Consider the following 19223-nt stretch of genomic DNA (forward strand, 5'->3'; position numbering starts at 1 on the left):
AATGAGATACTCGTCTGTCGAAAAGTTGTGTTGTGCATTGATTTGGACAACCCGGAGATTAAGGCAGTATATGCTTCACCACCTAGTTCGAATAAGATGCTGATACCATATCTAATGGTTTTTGATAATTCCATGGGGTGTGTGCTAGGTCAACATGATGAAACGGGAAAGAAAGAAAGGGCGATATATTATCTCAGCAAGAAATTCACTGACTGTGAAATGAGATACTCGTCTGTCGAAAAGTTGTGTTGTGCCTTGATTTGGACAACCCGGAGATTAAGGCAGTATATGTTTCACCACCTAGTTCGAATAGGATGCTGATACTGTATCTAACGGTGTTTGATAATTCCATGGGGTGTGTGCTAGGTCAACATGATGAAACGAGAAAAGAAGAAAGGGCGATATATTATCTCAGCAAGAAATTCACTGACTGTGAAATGAGATACTCGTCTGTCGAAAAGTTGTGTTGTGCCTTGATTTGGACAACCCGGAGATTAAGGCAGTATATGCTATACCATACGACTTGGCTAGTTTCGAAATTAGACCCTTTAAAGTATATGATGGAGTTGATTGCTTTGAATGGGAGGATGGCCCAGTGGCAGATTTTACTGTCTGAATTTGATATAGTCTATGTGAGTCAAAAGGCTGTAAAAGGGAGTGCAATTGCGGACTTTCTAGCTAGTAGAGCTTTGGAGGATTACAAGTCGTTGAGTTTTGATTTCCCAAATGAAAACTTGATGTATGTAGCCTCTACTGAAGAAAATCCCCAAGAAGGTCACAGTTGGAAGCTAAACTTTGATGGGGCCTCGAACGCTGTGGGCAGTAGAATTGGGGCAGCCTTAGTATCCCCGAACGGTGATCATTATCCTTTCACTTGCAAATTGGATTTTGATTGTACAAACAACATGGCAGAATATGATGCGTGCATCATGGGCATTCGTGCAGCTATAGAACGTGAAATTAAAGTACTGGAAGTCTATGGAGATTCATATTGGTGATATACCAGCTCAAAGGTGAATGGGAAATGAGAGATCCCAAATTAGTCAGTTATCGAAAGCTGGTCCTCGAATTGATTAAAGAGTTTGAGGGCATTACTTTTTGCTATCTCCTGCCAGATGAGAACCAGATGGCTGATGCACTAGCTACGCTAGCCTCCATGATCAAAGTGAACCGACAAGAGGACGTGAGGCCTATCCAGATGAGCATCTATGAAGGCCCGGCTCATTGTTATAATGTCGAAGAAGGGGAAATGGATGATAGTCCTTGGTATCAAGATATACTACAATTATGTCTTAGATGGGGAGATATTATACAAGAGAGGAAAGAATCGGGTACTGTTAAGATGTGTGGACGCTGTGGAAGCTAAGAAAATCTTGGAGGAGGTCCATGAGGGCATCTGTGGAACGCATGCTAGTGGGTTCACGTTGGCTAGAAAGATTATGAGATTCGGGTATTACTGGTCCATCATAGAGGGGGATTGCATCAATTATGCCAAAAAGTGCCATAAATGTCAAATTTATGGTGATAAAATGCATGCATCTCCTTCGCCTCTTCATGTCATGACTTCTCCATGGTCTTTCTCCATGTGGGGTATGGATGTCATCGGGCCAATATCACTGAAGGCTTCAAATGGGAATCGTTTCATATTTGTGGTTATTGACTACTTCACCAAATGGGTAGAAGCTGCTTCGTACGCTAATGTCACAAAGTCAGCAAGTTCCTGAAAAGAGAGATCATATGTTGGTATGGAATGCCCGAAAGAATCATATCCGATTATGCGTAAAACTTGAACAACAGCTCAATAGTAGAAGTCTGTAGTCAATTCAAGATCAGACACCACAATTCGTCGTCGTATCGCTTAAAAATGAATGGTACAGTAGAAGCGGCTAATAAAAATATAAAGAAGATTGTAGGGAAAATAACCGAGACTTACAGGGACTGGCATGAGAAATTACCATTTGCCCTCCTTGCTTATCGAACGTCAATCAGGACCTCCACCGGGGCAATGCCTTTTTCCTTGGTTTACGACATGGAAGCAGTTTTGCCTATCGAAGTTGAAATCCCTTCTCTCCGAGTGTTGACTGAGTTAAATTTGGATGAAGTAGAATGGGTCCAATCCCGATACGATCAGTTGAACTTAATAGAGGAAAAAAGGCTAAAGGCTATTCAGCATGGTCAAATGTACCAGAAAAGAATGATGCGAGCCTACAACAAAAATGTTCGTCCCAGATAATTTCATGAGGGGGACCTGGTGTTGAGAAAAATTCTTCCTCTACAAAAAGATTTTAGAGGGAAGTGGATACGGAATTAGGAAGGGCCTTATGTTGTAAAAAAGGTCTTTTCTGGGAGAACCCTGATCCTGGCTGAGATGGATGGAAGAAACTTGCCTAATCCAATAAATTCAGATTTGGTCAAGAGATACTTCACTTAAGAAGGAGAAGGAACCAAGGTGAAAACCCGCAAAGGGTGCTTTCAGTTCAAAAAAAATAGAGAGGCTAAGGTGAAAACCCGCAAAGGGCACCTTAAGACCAAAGGGGATTTGAGCTAAAAACCCGAAAAGGGTGGATCAAACTTTGATTGAGGCATGTGGTGATCTTGTTGTACCTAAATCAGTAGAAGGGAATAGGCAACATCTTGGGGCATCAGTAAAGAACTGTGAATCTCCTAAACACGTGTTGAATTTAGAAGGGTCTTCAAAAGTTGTATAAAGAAATTCAATCAAAGATATCTAGGGCACCTATTCATAGTATTTGTATTGAATTTGTTGTTTTAGAATATTTCATTCTTTTTCAATATAAATGTCCCTAGACAATTCATTTATCACTGACAATTCATTGCGAGCTATGCTCCCAAATCAACTTTGTTTTATCCATCGTTATGATCTTTTCACAAGCATGTTGCATTAGAATAACAATTAATGGACTAATAAAACTTTCACAAGGGAAGTTTTTCATATTACTCTAGAAGTTTCTAAATAATACAGGAACTTGAAACAGGACTATTGTTTAGACTTCACCGGGTTAAAAGGTTGGAGATATCTAGAGAGCAAAAGCCAGATTAAGAATTTTTGAGTTTTTTCGAAGCATTGTTGTCACAAAGGAAGCCTTAATGAGCAATAACTTCAAATATTTAACATTAATGAATCATTTTCATGACATTATATTCAAATGTCATTCATTCACACCTAGTTAGGAGCATTTGATTCATTTAGATCATGACATCCTAATCTCTAGGCATAATTAGGTTCATCATACAGGTCATGTTCCACAGAAAACAGATTGGTGAAATCATAAAGCCTTATCTCCCTGAGCAATAGTGGAGCAGGTTGAGAGAAAGCAGATCTTGTCTTCATGTACTGGCATGAAGTAGATCAGAGATAACAAATCTTGTCTTCCCATACTGGTGGCGAAGTAGATCGAAGAAAGTAGATATTGTCTTCATGTACTGGCATGAAGTAGATCAGAGATAGCAGATCTTGTCTTCCCATACTGGTGGTGAAGTAGATCGAAGAAAGTAGATCTTGTCTTCATGTACTGGCATGAAATAGATCAGAGATAGCAGATCTTGTCTTCCCATACCGGTGGCGAAGTAGATCGAAGAAAGCAGATCTTATCTTCATGTACTGGCATGAAGTAGATCAAAGATAATAGATCTTATCTTCCTATATTGGTGGCGAAGTAGATCGAAGAAAACAGATCTTGTCTTCATGTACTGGCATGAAGTAGATCAGAGATAGTAGATCTTGTCTTCCCATACTGGTGGCGAAGTAGATTGAAGAAAGTAGATCTTGTCTTTATGTATTGGCATGAAGTAGATCAGAGATAGCAAATCTTGTTTTCCCATACTGGTGGCGAAGTAGATCGAAGAAAGCAGATCTTGTCTTCATGTATCAGCATGAAGTAGATCAAGGACAGCAGATCTTGTTTTCCTATATTGGTGGTGAAATAGATCAAAGATACAAGTCTTATCTCCCTGAAGTTGTAGTGGAGCAGATAGAAGTAACCAATCCTATCTCCTTGAAGTTGCAATGGAGTAGATTTAAACCGTAGATCTCATCTCTCAGAAGCTGCAGTAAAGCAAGTCGCATCAGATTTATCTTTAAGTTGTAGCAGAACAAATTGAAGCTATAAGTCTTATCTCCCTGAAGTTGCAGTGGGGTAGGTTAAAGATAGCAATTTTTGTTCTTTTAAGAAGCTACAATGTATGAATCCTATCTCCCCGACATTACAGTGGAGTAGATTGAAGCACCAATTCCTATACCTCTGAGGATGCAGTAGGAAGGAACGAGGCTACTTGAAGAAGAAAAAGCACTGAAGAAGTTGAGGCTCAGTCAAACCGGGCACAATTGGGCCTTGTAGTCTTTGCTCTATTCCCGTTACACAACAACGAGCAAAGAGGGGCAGCTGTAATAGGCCCAACTGGCCCAAGCCTACACAAAACAAAATACACAGCCCAAATTGGTTAAAATACAAGCCCAATAACAGGCCCAACACCCAATTACAAACCCTAGCCCAGCAAAAATCAATTAACCAAAAAACCTAGCCGCATATCCCTTAGCAGCCGCCAGCAAAGACTCCGATCGCCTCAGGACTCGGAGGGCCTCCTCCACTTGCGCTCTATGAATGCCTGTAAACACGGACTCAGAGAGTCCATCAGCAAAAATATAGTGGAAAAAGAAGTTAGTTGTGGGCTATATAAAGCCATATTTTTACTTTGTAAAAAAAAAAGAAGGGAAATAGATACGAAAAAGCACAAAGAAAATACAGATATAGAACTTGGTTTTTTTCAAAGGTGATCTTTTTATTTATTTCGCATTGTCCTTTTTTATTTGCAAACGTTTCTTTTTTTTCTCTTTCTTTCATTATTTCGTAAAATAACAAAGAGAAAGAAAGGGAAACTTACCTGAGGTCGCCGTGCCACCGCCATCTCCGTCGCGATTGGAGCTTTGATGAGGAGGCCAACGAAGGGCGGCGCAAGGACGCTAGGGACTAAACCCTAGCAAAGCAAAAGAGGGCATTTTTTTCCTTCCTTCTGTTGTAAATGATTTTGAAAGAAAAAATCTGTTTTAAATAACAGAGCAAAATGGCGCCGTTTTACCCATGCTTGACCTGCGCAGTGACCCGACCCGGAGGGGAGGATCCGCGCATTCTGGGCAAATGGTTAATTTGCACATTTAGTCCCTTAATTTTTAGGAGCATGTTTAAATCAATTTTTTATTTCTTTTAATTTTGGCCACATGTTTTATTTTTGTTTCAAGTCAGTCCCCATTACTGCGCAGCATTTTAGGGAGGCAGATTATTTCCATTTTGACCCCCTCATATAATGCGCATCATAATTTAGTCCTTCATTTCGTTTTAATTACATTTATTGTTTTTTTTACAATTCGTTTTTAATTTTGTTTTTATTTATTATTTCCATTACTATTATTATTACATTATTTACTATCATTATTATTATATTTTCTATACATATACATTCGCATATTTTATATATCATATCTATGCATATTTAATATATATATTTTAAGCTTTTATATATGCGTGCTTCTGTTTTTATATATATTATTTTATTTCCATAATTTTTACATTCATATATATATGCCTATATACATACGTTTTTATATATGTTCTTTTTTATTATTTTATCTTTTTTTAACTTTTATATACTTTATATTATATATATATACTTATACATTTCATTTATTTTGCAAATATATACCCATGTGCATATACTTTTATACTTTTATTTTATTTTCACGATTTTCATATACATATATACACGTATTTTTTTATTATTAGTTTTTTTTGTTTGATATATTCCATTACTTTTTATATGTATACTTGTATATGTGTGTTAAATATATGCGTACATATTTGTAAATTTACTTGTATATTGTACTTGTATATATATATTTGTAAATATTTGTTCATATATGTTTTAAATTAAAGTTTTTGTTTCATATTATACATTAACTTTTAACATACCTTTTGGGAAATATATTTTGGTTTTGTCAGTATATCAAAATCATTTGTTTCTTGATTCAGAGTTTTTTTTTTTGAATAAAAGCAATATTCAAAGTTTGGGATTTTCGAGGAAATTGAGCCCTAACGTATTGGGTTCCGATTTTCTTTGTTAATCTTAAATAACCGAGAATATTCTTTATTTAAAATGCATGAGTATAAAAAATCATTTTCGGGAACTTAATTTGTTGTGTCCTAATGTATTGGGCATGACATATTGCTTTCTCAAAATGAAGATTTCCGCATAAAATTAAAAGTGATATTCAAAGTTCGGGGATTTTGAGAAATCATACCCTAACGTATTGGGACTCGATTTCTTTACATGACTTGAACAATTGATTATCCTTTTCAGATTTCATCATTTAAGTTGTTTTAAAAATCTTTTTTTATCCCTCGACACTAAGACATTAAATAATCAATTTGGTACCGATTTTGGGCGTTACGAGGGTGCTAGCCCTTCCTCGTGCGTAACTGACTCCCGAACTCATTTTTTCAAAATTCGTGGACCAAAATAATTTTCAAGGTGAGCCGATCTCACCTTAATAAAGGATCGGTGGCGACTTCAGTTTTTTTTGTTTTTAAAGTCGACAACTAGATTTTTGTTTTCAAAAAGTGGTTTCGACAAGGATAAAAATGTTACACCCCAAAATATAGGGATTTAATTGTAATAAATAAGCAAGAAAAAACTTTTAGGTTTGAAAGCCTTCAATTATCTAGTTCTAGAGAATTTGTGCACTTGGGAGTCCCTGATAATTAAATAAACCAAGATTTACCATGACTGCAATTTTAGAGAGACGCAAAAGTGAAAGCCTATGGGGTTACTTTTGAAACTAGATAACTAACACTAAAACCCGTCTTTACATCGAATGGTTTGGTGATTTGATGATCACTACCTTATTGACTGCTATTTCTGTATTTATTATCGCCTTCATTGCTACTCCTCCAGTGTTTCTAGATCTCTACTTTATGGAAACAATATTATTTTTGGTGTCATTATTCCTACTTCTGCAGCTATTAGTTTGCACTTTTACCTGATTTAGGAAGCGTCATCCTTATGAGTTAATTGTTTTACACTTCTTACTTGGTGTAGCTTGTTACATGGCCCATGAGTGGGAACCTAGTTTTGGTCTGGGTTTGCGGCCTTGGATCGTTGTTGCATATTTAGCTCCTGTTGCAACTGCTACCACTGTTTTCGTGATCTAACATGTGAAACAAGTAGCAATACAATGGTTAAACACTTACTCCTCTCCCATGCAGCCCCTTCATATTTGAAAACTCTAGCTATTTAGTCCACTTTTTTTCCCTAATTACACTAGGATTATGTTTCTTTTTTTGTTCCAATTAAAATTTCTCTTCTCTCTCCCTATTTCTTCTCATATTTCTTTTCTATAATCTTCTTTACATCGAATTTTCTCTCCATTGCTGAAACTATTTTTGCTCTAGATATCAAATAAATCCCCGATAATCTGATTCTCTACATTTTGTTGAATTCATCGTTGATAGCTTCTGTAATTCCATCAAGTACGGTAAGTGCCTCTCGATCTAAAGTTTAGGACCCAAATTTCATAAATTTTTTATCCGATATTGATCTTACAAATCAATTAGTCAATCTTTCACGGTTCTTGAAAAATCTTTCGTTAATATACAAATGTTAACTCTAGTATAATTGTCGTTTGAAGGACTCAATTTAGGAATCCTGGATCAAATTTGAACGTGAGGGACATCGCTTAATATCTCAACGAATCGAGGAAAAATCGTGCCAATGATAGCATCACACAGTCTTCCACACAAGTGTCTGGGTCACACAGCCCCTCACACGACCATCTCCCCCTAAAACCCAAGGATTTTCGATTCTCACACGGCCTAGGACTCTTCATATGACTGTGTCTCCCTTGCATCCTGATTTTGCATGATCCACACGGCCATAGCCTGTCACACAATAGTGTAACCCCTTCGCATGGCTGAAGGCATTGCACAAGGCCATGTGCCCTTATTTTAAATTTTTACCTAGAATTTTATGATTTGTTCAGTTTAGTCCCTGGATGGTTTTTGAATTATTTTTTAGTGTTTTATTTTTATTCAATTAAGTCCCTGATAATATGGAAAATGCTAGAATCCATGACATGATTGACTAAATTAATTTTATATATAATTTCTTGGATTGTGAATGATATATATGTTTATTATATAAACAGAGCCATGTTGTACTCTATCTATAAGTATAAACAGATAATCAAAATAAATTTCACTTCTTCTTGAATAATTTGATTACGTAGAGATGACATTCTTTAGATCTTATGCATGTTTTAAGTTATATATAAGAATGGATGCGATATTATATATTTGTTATAAATTATTTTTTATTGTCAAGGTTGTGGTTCTTAGGAAATAGATCGTGGACTATCATCTCCATGTAGGGCTATTTTTTAAAAATTCATAAAATTCTTGTGAATAAAAAACAGACATAAGACTTAAATCATTACAAGAAATTAAGCTTTTAGTGCATTTTGTAGTGGCGTTTGGACCAAAAACACCGCAAAAGTTATACATTAGTGGCGCTAATCGAAAAATACCGTAAAAGGTTAGAGCTATAGCGGCGTTTATGAGAAAAACGCCGTAAAAAGTCAAACACAAAAAATCATTTTTATTTTAAACAAAACAGCACTATTTTACTCCCTGGATTCTCACCCATCATCCAAGTGGCCATCATGTATTCTTTTTTGACAACTCATGCACTCTTTCATCCACTTCTATTTATTATTTAACTTGTTTCTTTATATTAATTAAAATACAATTTATTTTTAATTTAATATTAAAAATATTAAGAAAAATTAATGACACGTAGACAACATTTGAAAGTAAAAACATAGAAAAATATATGTTAAAAATAAAAAAATTAAAATACTATTATTTAAAATAATTTTATCTGCTGTAACAAACTGATTTCTAACCAGAAGATTTTGATTGGGGATTCTAGTTTACAGAGAGGCTTGACTCCTTCTTTTGTAGATGATGGCCTAATTGAGATAATTGGATTTAGAAATGTCCTGCATGGTCTTGTTTTGCTTGCTCCAAATGGACATGGGACTCTTTTAGCACATGTAGAATATGAAGGTTCATGACTGGTTTGCACTCTTTAACCTCAGGGATTTCGAAATTTTAGAGATTAGACTGTATTCGAGAATTTGAAGATATAGCGGAAATTGTTGCTCCTAACCAGATTAGGTTCATTGATTATGAGGTTGAATCCTTCATTGTTGGTCTCTAAATATTATGAGTCGGGCATAACAATGATTGTAACTTGTGAGCAGGGTTATTATACCATATCGATATTGATAAAATTATTGAAGATATTACCTTTGTACTGTTTTGATTTTTGTTGCCCGAGATGCAATCTTTCTCCATATTTAGAGTCCATGTTTGTAAGGTGTGCCAAAAGTTGAACTTGAATTAAAAACATAATATTTAAATTCTAAATTTAAATTCATTAATTTTTTATTTAGTTTTAAAGTTAAAATTTTAATAGAAAATTTAATTTAATTAATATTTTTTTATTTAGTATATAGTTTAAAGTTTAAATTTCAAAAATAAATTAAATTAAATTATTTTATCATAGAAATAAATATTATTTAATTAAAATATATATTTTTTAAAGGTCATGTTCTTTAGCGGCGTTTGTGGGAAAAACACCGCTAAATGTCATGTTCTATTAGACAAGTTATATCAGACACTTAACTAAAAACAACCAAGCAACATTGCTCCACCTACTTATGATGGCTTTGAAAGCTACCCTAAAATCATCCATTCTTTCATGTAATGTATGGTAGTTGGCTCTCACCCTCACCTCGGCTCCAATCTATATTCTCGTTGAAAATTGCATTTCGATCAGTGGTAGAGTCTTCAACCGCATCTTGCTCAACCAATTGAAGTGCCTTGGAAAACAATTGAAGAAAATTTATAACTGAAACTTTAATCTCATGTCACCAAGGAAAAAAATAAAAAACACATATATACTCAAGGAATTTAATTAAAAATTTTGCATGTTATGCCTTCAATTGTAATTATTATAATTACATAGAATAAAGTAGGATTAAAGGGTTGTAGGATATATACCTTTGTTTTGCAATGTACAAATTCCTGTGAATCAATGAAGAAATCAGTAGTCAACTTAGGGCAATCTCTTACTTTCAACTCTATCATTGCTGGGAATACAGAATGATATCCTTTGGGACAAAAGTGAATGAGGCCAGGCAGTTCTTCAAGTGATAACAAATTTAATTTATCAAATTTCATCTCCTCTTCAACTACCACTTCCACTTCATCTTCTAATTGAAATACTTGTTCCAATTTAGAATTCCTTGTAACTATGAGAGTTTCAAGCTTTGGAAGAACAGGAACAAATCCAAAAGGAAAGAGACTGTTCAAATTTTTACAATTTGTAACAACGATCTGAGTCAAATTTGGAAAGCTCATGGGTTGGAGGCTAGTATCACCATTGGATGATGATGAAGAAACTTGATCCTTGGCTAAAATGAGTCGTTCTATTTCCTCACACCACTCGATGAAAAGATCCACCAAATGTGATAAACTGCGAGCCATCATAGGCGAAAATATATATCTTAGCTTATTGCAGCCACTCAGTGTTAGAGTTGTAAGGTTCTCAAGGGTTACAATTTGAGCAAAATCGTTCCATATAACCCGCACTTCAAATAAATTCCTCAATTCCAATATTTTTATTCTTGAGAATGAGTACCCATCTTGAACTTGAAATACTTCTTCGTGATTCCCAACTACTATACAACCTTCATTCAATATAGGAACATCAGTGTTGCATAATTGGTGACTATTTCCCACGTTACTAAGAACCAATTCCTGCATACACAGGAATCCTAATAAATGTCATAAAAACACACTAGAGTAAATTTTACCCATAAGTCTTCATAATTTTACATATTCCAAGTGATAGAAAATACTACTTCTCTAATCTCAATGCTACATGTATCTTTGATTTTTTTAAAGGATATATTTTTTAAATCTAAACCCCTAAAATATCTACTAAATTTATTAAACACAAAAGGCCATTGCTTAATACATTTTTATTTAACTATGTATAAAAGAGGAATGAATTATCACATGAACTAAGCAACATATCGATTTACTGATTTGCTATAGTGCCAAAATCCATATATAAAATGCGAATAATCTAAATACCTCTATGAGCTAAGCTTGTACAATGAAGCATGAGATTTGGGGACAATCTGACACTTTTAAATTTTTCAGAAAGGGCAAATTAAGTAGAATGTGATCACCAATCACATCCCTTTCTTCTGTCGAACCGAAGACTTGTAGTAGTTGAGGGCAGTTCTTTAGGTAAAGAGATTCCAACAATGGAAATCCCTGAGATAAAGTGTTTGCAAACACATATTTCAATAGTTGGCAATCCTCTATCTGGAGAGTTTTCAGTTTTGTCCAGCAATGATTCTACATGAATGAACCACATATTTAGATATTATACAAAATATTTTTTTTTAATAAAAGCGAGGAATATGATTTATTAAACATAATTTTGGTTTTAAAGAATTTCTTTACCAAAACATATGAAAAAGAAATCAATTGATCTTTGAATGTACCAATTATAAAGAGATGTATTTATTATATTTTGGAACTGTGATACCCCAACCACTTCAAAATCATTAATCATGACAATAAAAAATAAAAATACAATATTCATTGTAATAGTCGATGAGAGAGATTGAACTCTGATGCTCGTTCAACTTTAAAATCAAAGAATTATGAATACAATTTTTTTTAGTCCAACCTGAAGTTTTGAATAAAAATATTAATATTTAAAAATAGACTTTGATAAGTTATTCTAATAGTTTTCAGACTATAGAGGTTAACGCAATGATTCTGACAATGATATCAATATTTATTAGTTAAATTTACCAAAATTCTTGTCATCAAATAATATTTATTAGGTAGAACTAACCACTACTCAAATAAATTCATTCTACAATTATATTAATATATATTTATACAAACACTATTTTAATATCTACATAAATTATCAAATTAAAATATGGTAGCCTTGCAAAAACAAATCATATTATGGTAAATTAATTTAATAATTTTCTAAAATATAATTTAAATAATTATTATTATATTAAATAAATATATTAAAGCTTAACGTCAATAGAAAATAAATATATAATATTTCTCTATTTTAATTTTTACTATTTATAATTATACATGAATTATTTAAAATATGAATATTATAGTATATTAGTATTTGATAATAAAAATTTATAAATTAATTTGATATACTAATTTTAAAAACATATAGTAGTAATTTAATTTTTAAATTATAACTTTTTATATTTTTAAATGGTTGTCATATGGTTGGATTTGATTTAAACTCAATAAAAAATGAATTGAACACTACAATTCAAATTAATTTTCAATTTTTTCAACTCTTTGCTCAGCCTCAAAAATGTAAATACAGAAGTACCTGTGATCCAAGTTCAGGAAGCACAATATCTTGTCCATGATTATTTTGTTCCATGTTGAAGACTTGTATAAGTTGAGAACAACCTCTTATGTAAACAGATTCCAAGGATTGAAGCCCTTGAGTCCAAGTGTTTGCACAAACATATTTCAAATTTGGGCAAACTTCTATGCGAAGAATCCTCAATTTCGGCCAACAACAAAGAGGAGAGTCATTCTACATGTTTCAAACACACATCTTAGTAAGTTATTTATTTTATTACAAAAAAATTGAGCATAATAATATAAAAATAGATTATTAATTAAAAGATAAAATATAAAAACATGTATATGCTGCTTAGTTTCCTTTAGCATACCCATGGTTAGATGCACAGGGTGTCTACCCAAAAAAGCAACAAGCTAACTCAAAAAACCTAGGGTGGTTACACAGTCGAAATAAGTAAAATTGAATTTATTTTTTATAATTAGGAATGGAGAATGAAATTGTTTGAAATTGAATTCAAGTATTCATGTCTACAATATAATATTTTTGTTATTAGACTGAAACATCATTAGCAACTTAAATGCAAATATTTATTTTAAATTATAAAAATATTAAAGCATTATTATAAATAAAAATAAAAGATAGAATTTCCTTTTATATAAATAATTACATTCTTCTATCATGTAAATTGTGTTGAAGTCAAACAAACCTTATAAGTGGGCAATCCAAGGGCAAAAGTCAAGGTGGCATGGAATTAATTGAAGGCTTATCCATAAATAAATAAAATAAACATAAAATGAGAGAGGTGGCAATTGATGAGGTGGTTTTTGAGCCTATAATAAGGTTTCATATATTTGTGATATGAAGAAAAAGAAAGAGTAAGAAATGAAAGAAATGTGTGTGAGTTTGTGTGCACAAGAGTGGAAATATGCAAAGAGTGTATAACTAGTGGTAACTAGAAATTGAGAGAGGGGAAAATATATTTGTATTTTGTGCAAGTGTATTTGTTTTGATTTGAGTAATAAAAGTTAATTTCCTTGAATAAAATCTAAATAAAAAAGAGAGACACAACAATTCATGATGCAGTTTATAAGCGAGCGTGTGGATGAGAAGAAAAAGAAAGAGTGTGAAACAAAACAAAGGTGTGTGACTTTGTGTGCATGAAAGTGGAAATAAGCAAAGAGTGAATGCTGTGTATAACTAGTTGTAGGTAGTAATTGAAAGGAAGAGGAAAATATATTTGTTTTGAGTAATAAAATTTACTTTCTTTAGTGGCCACTACGCTTCCAACAAACCCGATACACATAAATAATATAAAAATAAATACCAAACCAAGCACTTCACTTCAAATTGGTTTTTGGTTTTCTTGCAATTTGTTTCATCCTTAAAAGAATGCTATCATAAAGCTAAAACAATTAAGAAGATTAAAAAAATTGGAGAGAATAGGTATCCCTACCTCAATAATCTCGTCTTCTTCGCCAAAACCAATGACTTGCTCTAGTCGATCGATGTACCTTATATCAAGTTCTTGTAGATGCAACATACTTAAAGCTAGGCAAGGTGAGAAGATTGTTTTCAGATTATCACAAGATTCAATGCTCACAACCTTTAGACTTTGGAGGCTTGCAATTGCACGATGGGATGGCTTTACTTCCCATATCCTCTTCAATTTCGGCAATGAATGTAGGCTCAATATTGTTAAATTTGAGAGCAATGGTGTCTGACGTTTCATTTTTTCAGAAAGTTTATCTATTTGAAATATCACTTCTAACTCCTCACAATCTTTAATGATCAATTGCTTAAGGTTTTGCAAGAACCTAGTCGGAGAAACACCATTGCACAACCCTTTCAAAGAAACCATGCTTTCTATATTTAATTCCACCAAATTAGAGAATGCAACAGTTGACCCTTGATCATTTTTTGTATCAATCAAGAATTCCATATCATTGCAAGATTTTAGCTGAAGAGAAGTCAACTCATTTACTCCCATTTCATCTATGCTTGGCACAATATTCTTTTGTCCACCAACATTCCTCAAATTCAACTCTTCCACATTGCAAAATAAATTGTTAAATGCACTTAATGAAGATGAGAAATCTTGAATATCCAATCTTCTAAACGCCTCCCGATTGAATCTATAATTTTCTCCAACTACTATAGAGTACCTTTGTAGTTTAGGGAGCACAAAATCTTCTAGAGGAATTTGATTAGTAGAAAGTCTCAATGATAGTGCAGTTAAACGAGACAATGACTTCAACTCCAATAAGTTGAGATTAATTTTGGGTACGACATGTAACTCTTCTAGTGAAGTCAACCTATTACATTCGATGAGGTAAAAAATATTGTAATTCGTTAAAGTAATTCATAAAAAAGGTCAAAAACTTATAATAAATCAAGATTAGTAATAAAAGGAAGCTATTAAAATTAATTAAAAAAATCTCTAAATTTTTTTTATCACTTTTAAAGAAATTTTCAAGAGGTTAACTTTTTTTCTTCTTTTTAACAATTTATCTCAAAATTTCAGGGTCTAAAACATAAGTAAATTTTCTGTTTTTTTATAATTTTTTTTCACTCTCAAATTTTATAAGAAAGTCATTTACCCTTCTATTTAAATTTTCACATTTTATAACCCTTAAATTTGTGGTTTTTTTTGTCAAATCATCTCAAAATGAATAGAAAAGTTAATGCTTTAAAATTTTGCTGATGTTGATATACATGGATTGACACATGAATAACACATTATCCATAATATATATATTAAAACATATCTAATAGTAAAAAAATCAAGTATGTATCTTGATGTTTTATTAAAATTTAAAGTCTTTATTGTATTAAACTTCCTTAATTAATTTTTATTGAATATTTTATATATATTTTATATATTTACTTTGATATATATATAACTTAATTATAGTTAATAAATTTTTTTATTGTCCTTGGCAACCCACATAACTATCACATATACTTTAGACATTACATTATTTGTCTTATATGCCAAGTCAATAAATAATTTTAAATTTATAAAAATATTCAAAAAAATAAAAAATTGAAATTCAAAAAATATAAAAAAAACATAAAATTAATAAAATATAGCATGAAGTAAGTATGGATTGGAATGCGGGTGTTCATGTTTAAAAACTTAACATTTTAGTTAGTATTTCCGTTAAAAAATAATTCAACATTTTTTAAAAGTTTGATGCGCTTTTTTAAATGTCCATAACCAAATTTAATTAAAAACCGAATAAGGACTAAATTGATAAATGATGTCAAAAATAGTATTCTAAAATTAAAAATACCAATTAAAGTAATTAAGAGGAAAATAAATGAAGTCAAACAAAATACGAATATGATAAAAAGAAAATTAAATCTAACGCACTCTTACCTTGATACCAAGCCAGGGGGGAAATTGATTCCTTCGTCCGTTGGAGAATAATAAAAATATTTAGGTATGATGTGCCTAAAAATGATAAAATTTTGATTTAATCATTTAAAAATTATAAAGATGTAGACTATTCAAATGGTAAAATTACATTTTTACTATCGTAAAAATTAAAATTTAATTTCGGCTCCCTCTAACAAAATTTTTTGTCTTCACCCCTGCGCACATGTCAATCCATTTGTACTTCATGTAGATATTACACTATTTGTCTTATATGTCAAGTCAAATAATTTAAAATTTATAAAAGTATTCAAAAAAATATAAAAATTGAAATTCAAAAAATATAAAAAATTATAAAACTAAAAAATATATATAGCATGAAGTAAATATGTATTGTCATGCTGAATTTCATGTTTAAAAACTTATCATTTTAGTTAGTATTTCCGTTAAAAAAACAATTCAACATTTTTTTTAAAATGTTGATGCTCAAATTCGATTTTTTTTTAAAAGGTTCAGAACCAAATTTAACTAAAAAACCAAATAAGGACTAAATTGATAAATAATACAAATGTTAAGAACTAAATTTTAAAATATTTTAATACTTACTATTTGAAATATATACTGTGATATCTTCACGTGCAAGGAACATGAATTCTAAAATAAATAAATAAAATACCTATTAAAATAATTAATAGGAAAACAAATGATGTCAAACAAAATACGAATATGATAAAAAGAAAATTAAATCTGATGCACTCTTACCTTGATACCATGTTTGGTAATTCTTCAGCGATTTCAACTACACTAGAAAGACGTAAATATTTCAGTGCAGACAACTTCACTATTTCTTCACTTATCAATTTCAGTGCCAGTCAATGAAAGAATCTCAAGGCTTCTCATATTTGTCAGTGAGGATGAGAAGTTTTTCAGCATGCAATTATAACACCACAAAGTTTTAAGATTTGGTAAGGAAGGGAGTCTTTTCAGTGAGAAGCTGACACGTTGGAGAAGTAAAACTTGGAGGGCTTTCATTTCTTCAAAAAATGTACCGAAAACCACTAGGAAATCATCTCGCTTCCTCTTCCTCTCACCCACTAAAAACAAAGTTTTGAGCTTTGAAAATTCCACTTTATCAGGAAAAATTTTTATGATACTACTACAATTCCATAAAGCGATTGCAGTATAACTTTCATCCATATGAGGCCATTCTTTCAACGTATCTTTTACCATGAACCTATTTTCTCCCGTTGATGTTAGCCAATGAGCAAAATCTCGAATCACATCATGGATTCTAATCGTATCTGCACCATCAGTTTCCAATAACAAGCCAGATTTTTTGAGTTTTTTTAGTGCTTCAACAATTTTCTTCCTTTTATCTTCAATCGAGTAAACATTAGGGAACAATCCTACTCCAATTCCGCACATAATCAGTATCTCAATAAAGATTTCTTCATCTTCAGGAAAAAGGGAACACAGTAAGAAACACATTTGGATGTGATTTCCCGTCATTTGGTTAATGCCTTTCTTCAAGTAATCGTAGCTAAGCTTAAGAGGCTCGAGGACACCCCCGAGGACTTCTTCATCATACAAATGCGTTGAGTCCTTGAATATCTGAATTGCGTCTCTCCACCCATTTAAACTCTCACCTTTTAAAGCTTTGGCCACGACAACAATTGCAAGAGGCAATCCCTTACATTGAGCAGCAACCTCTTTGGCTACATCATTCAAGGTGGAACAATCATCTTCTAAACCAGCTTTATGTCGAAATAAAACCCATGCTTCGTCTTCGGATAAGATGCCAAGTTGAATTTCCTTACAGTTCATTTTAGTGCAGACTTGTTGACGACGTGTAGTCAGAAGAATTTTACAACCCTCGTGTTCATCACCGAATGGAATTCCGATACTCTCCATTTTGAATTCTTCCCAGAGGTCATCGACAATTACGAGGATTTTGTTTACGCCTTGCATACTCCTGAATAGCTCTTCTGCTCTTCCTTCTTCGGTATTTGTATGAAAATTTAAACCAAACATCTCTGCAATTTTATCTTGAATTGTTCTGATGTTTGGATTTTGGGACATAGTAAACATCACAACTTTATCAAACAACTTTTGTTCTCGAGCATGCTTCCCAACTTCTTTGGCTAAAGTTGTTTTACCAACTCCTGGCATTCCGTGCAGCCCGATCATGTTGACACCCTTAGCATTTATAGCCTCCATGATCTGGTTGAAAGCTGATTTTGAAGATTCAGAGTCCATGAAATCAGTGGATGTGATGAACTCTATTCCTTGAAGAGGACGATGATAGCCCACCTGTGCAAAGTTAGAAGTCTCTAAAAGTTTAGAGATAATAGGAATCTTCTCTGCCAGTTTCTTACTTAAGGAATATCGCCAGCCCCATTTAGGACACCATTTGAAACACTTGACGCGATCTATTTCATCTTTCAAGTTCTGGGTTTCTTTCAGTTCTTTCTTAGCGCTTGTCAGCCAGTTGTCAACGTCCTTATGGATGAGCTCATTTTGGCTTTTAGCCTCATCGACACGAGTGTCCACCCTCTCTTTCTTCAATTCAAGTGCTTCTCGTTGATTCTTGAAATCTTCAACAATCTCTCCATAACGGAAAAAGTAACGGAGATAGGGTGATGCGTATTCCTTTGCCTGGTCTGCCACAATTTCGACAGCAGGAGGGGCAACATATTCGGCCATTTTTGTTGATAGTCTGATGAGGTTGAACAAAAACATTGGTTATTAGTAAGAATTAACATAAAGAGAAATAAAAGCAATTGTGATAAATAAAATCAGTATTTGTAGTAAAAAAATCGAGTGGAAGCTACCAAATAAGATTAAGCTGTAAATATTGATGTAAACCAGAGATGTTATTATTGAAGAAGGTAGAAAATACCTCTGTTTCTGTCTGTGAATACCAGAAAGTAAAAAGTGCTTGAGAGAAATAAGTAGCTGTAAAAGATGAAAAGAATTGATTTAGTGCAGGTAATAAAATTGAGAGCATGTTTTAACCTTGATATCACAAATAAATAAATAATTAATGTAATGCAAATAATATAACCATACATCTAATTACTCTTCCCATTATATTCATTCGCTACAATTTGTATGTGAAATACCATCATATTCTTTCAAAAACAATTTCTCATAAAGAAATCCTAAAACATATTTTATATTTATTTCTACATTTTCGATTATAGATTGGATGCTTTTAAGTTCCTATAGAATTAGAGTTTTGTGCTCTCTAAAATGTTTAATGAAAAAAACGAGAAGACTAACGAATGGAGAAAGGACACTCTTCATTTGCCCCTTTCCTGTTTGATCCGCATGTTAT

The 19223-nt window shown here is 32.6% G+C and overlaps 2 protein-coding genes across 2 annotated transcripts in view; both read right to left on the reverse strand.

Annotated features, from left to right (window-relative positions):
* LOC121216950 (uncharacterized) overlaps positions 1-15960 on the reverse strand; it is a 39939-nt gene extending 23979 nt beyond the window's left edge. Inside the window, exons 1-3 of the mRNA XM_041092447.1 lie at positions 15890-15960; positions 13964-14822; positions 12529-12741 (exon numbers count right to left, since the gene is read on the reverse strand). Coding sequence (XP_040948381.1) covers positions 12529-12741; positions 13964-14497 — 747 coding nt within the window. The 5' untranslated portion in view covers positions 14498-14822; positions 15890-15960. The remainder of the gene's footprint in view (positions 1-12528; positions 12742-13963; positions 14823-15889) is intronic.
* Positions 15961-16653: 693 nt separating this feature from the next.
* LOC107907396 (putative disease resistance protein At3g15700) lies at positions 16654-18873 on the reverse strand. Its single transcript, XM_016834762.2, has 2 exons — positions 18786-18873; positions 16654-18602 (listed from the first exon to the last, which is right to left on the reverse strand). Exon 2 carries the CDS (start codon positions 18587-18589, stop codon positions 16736-16738), a length of 1854 nt encoding a protein of 617 aa, XP_016690251.2. The 5' UTR covers positions 18590-18602; positions 18786-18873; the 3' UTR covers positions 16654-16735.
* Between the last annotated feature and the right edge of the window lie 350 nt (positions 18874-19223).

The sequence above is a fragment of the Gossypium hirsutum genome, chromosome D05 (assembly GCF_007990345.1).
Source record: "Gossypium hirsutum isolate 1008001.06 chromosome D05, Gossypium_hirsutum_v2.1, whole genome shotgun sequence".
Lineage (NCBI taxonomy): Eukaryota > Viridiplantae > Streptophyta > Magnoliopsida > Malvales > Malvaceae > Gossypium > Gossypium hirsutum.

Bases quoted from the DNA above. Each gene is read 5' to 3' on its own strand.
- LOC107907396 (XM_016834762.2), bottom strand. From the start codon at position 18,589: ATGGCCGAATATGTTGCCCCTCCTGCTGTCGAAATTGTGGCAGACCAG.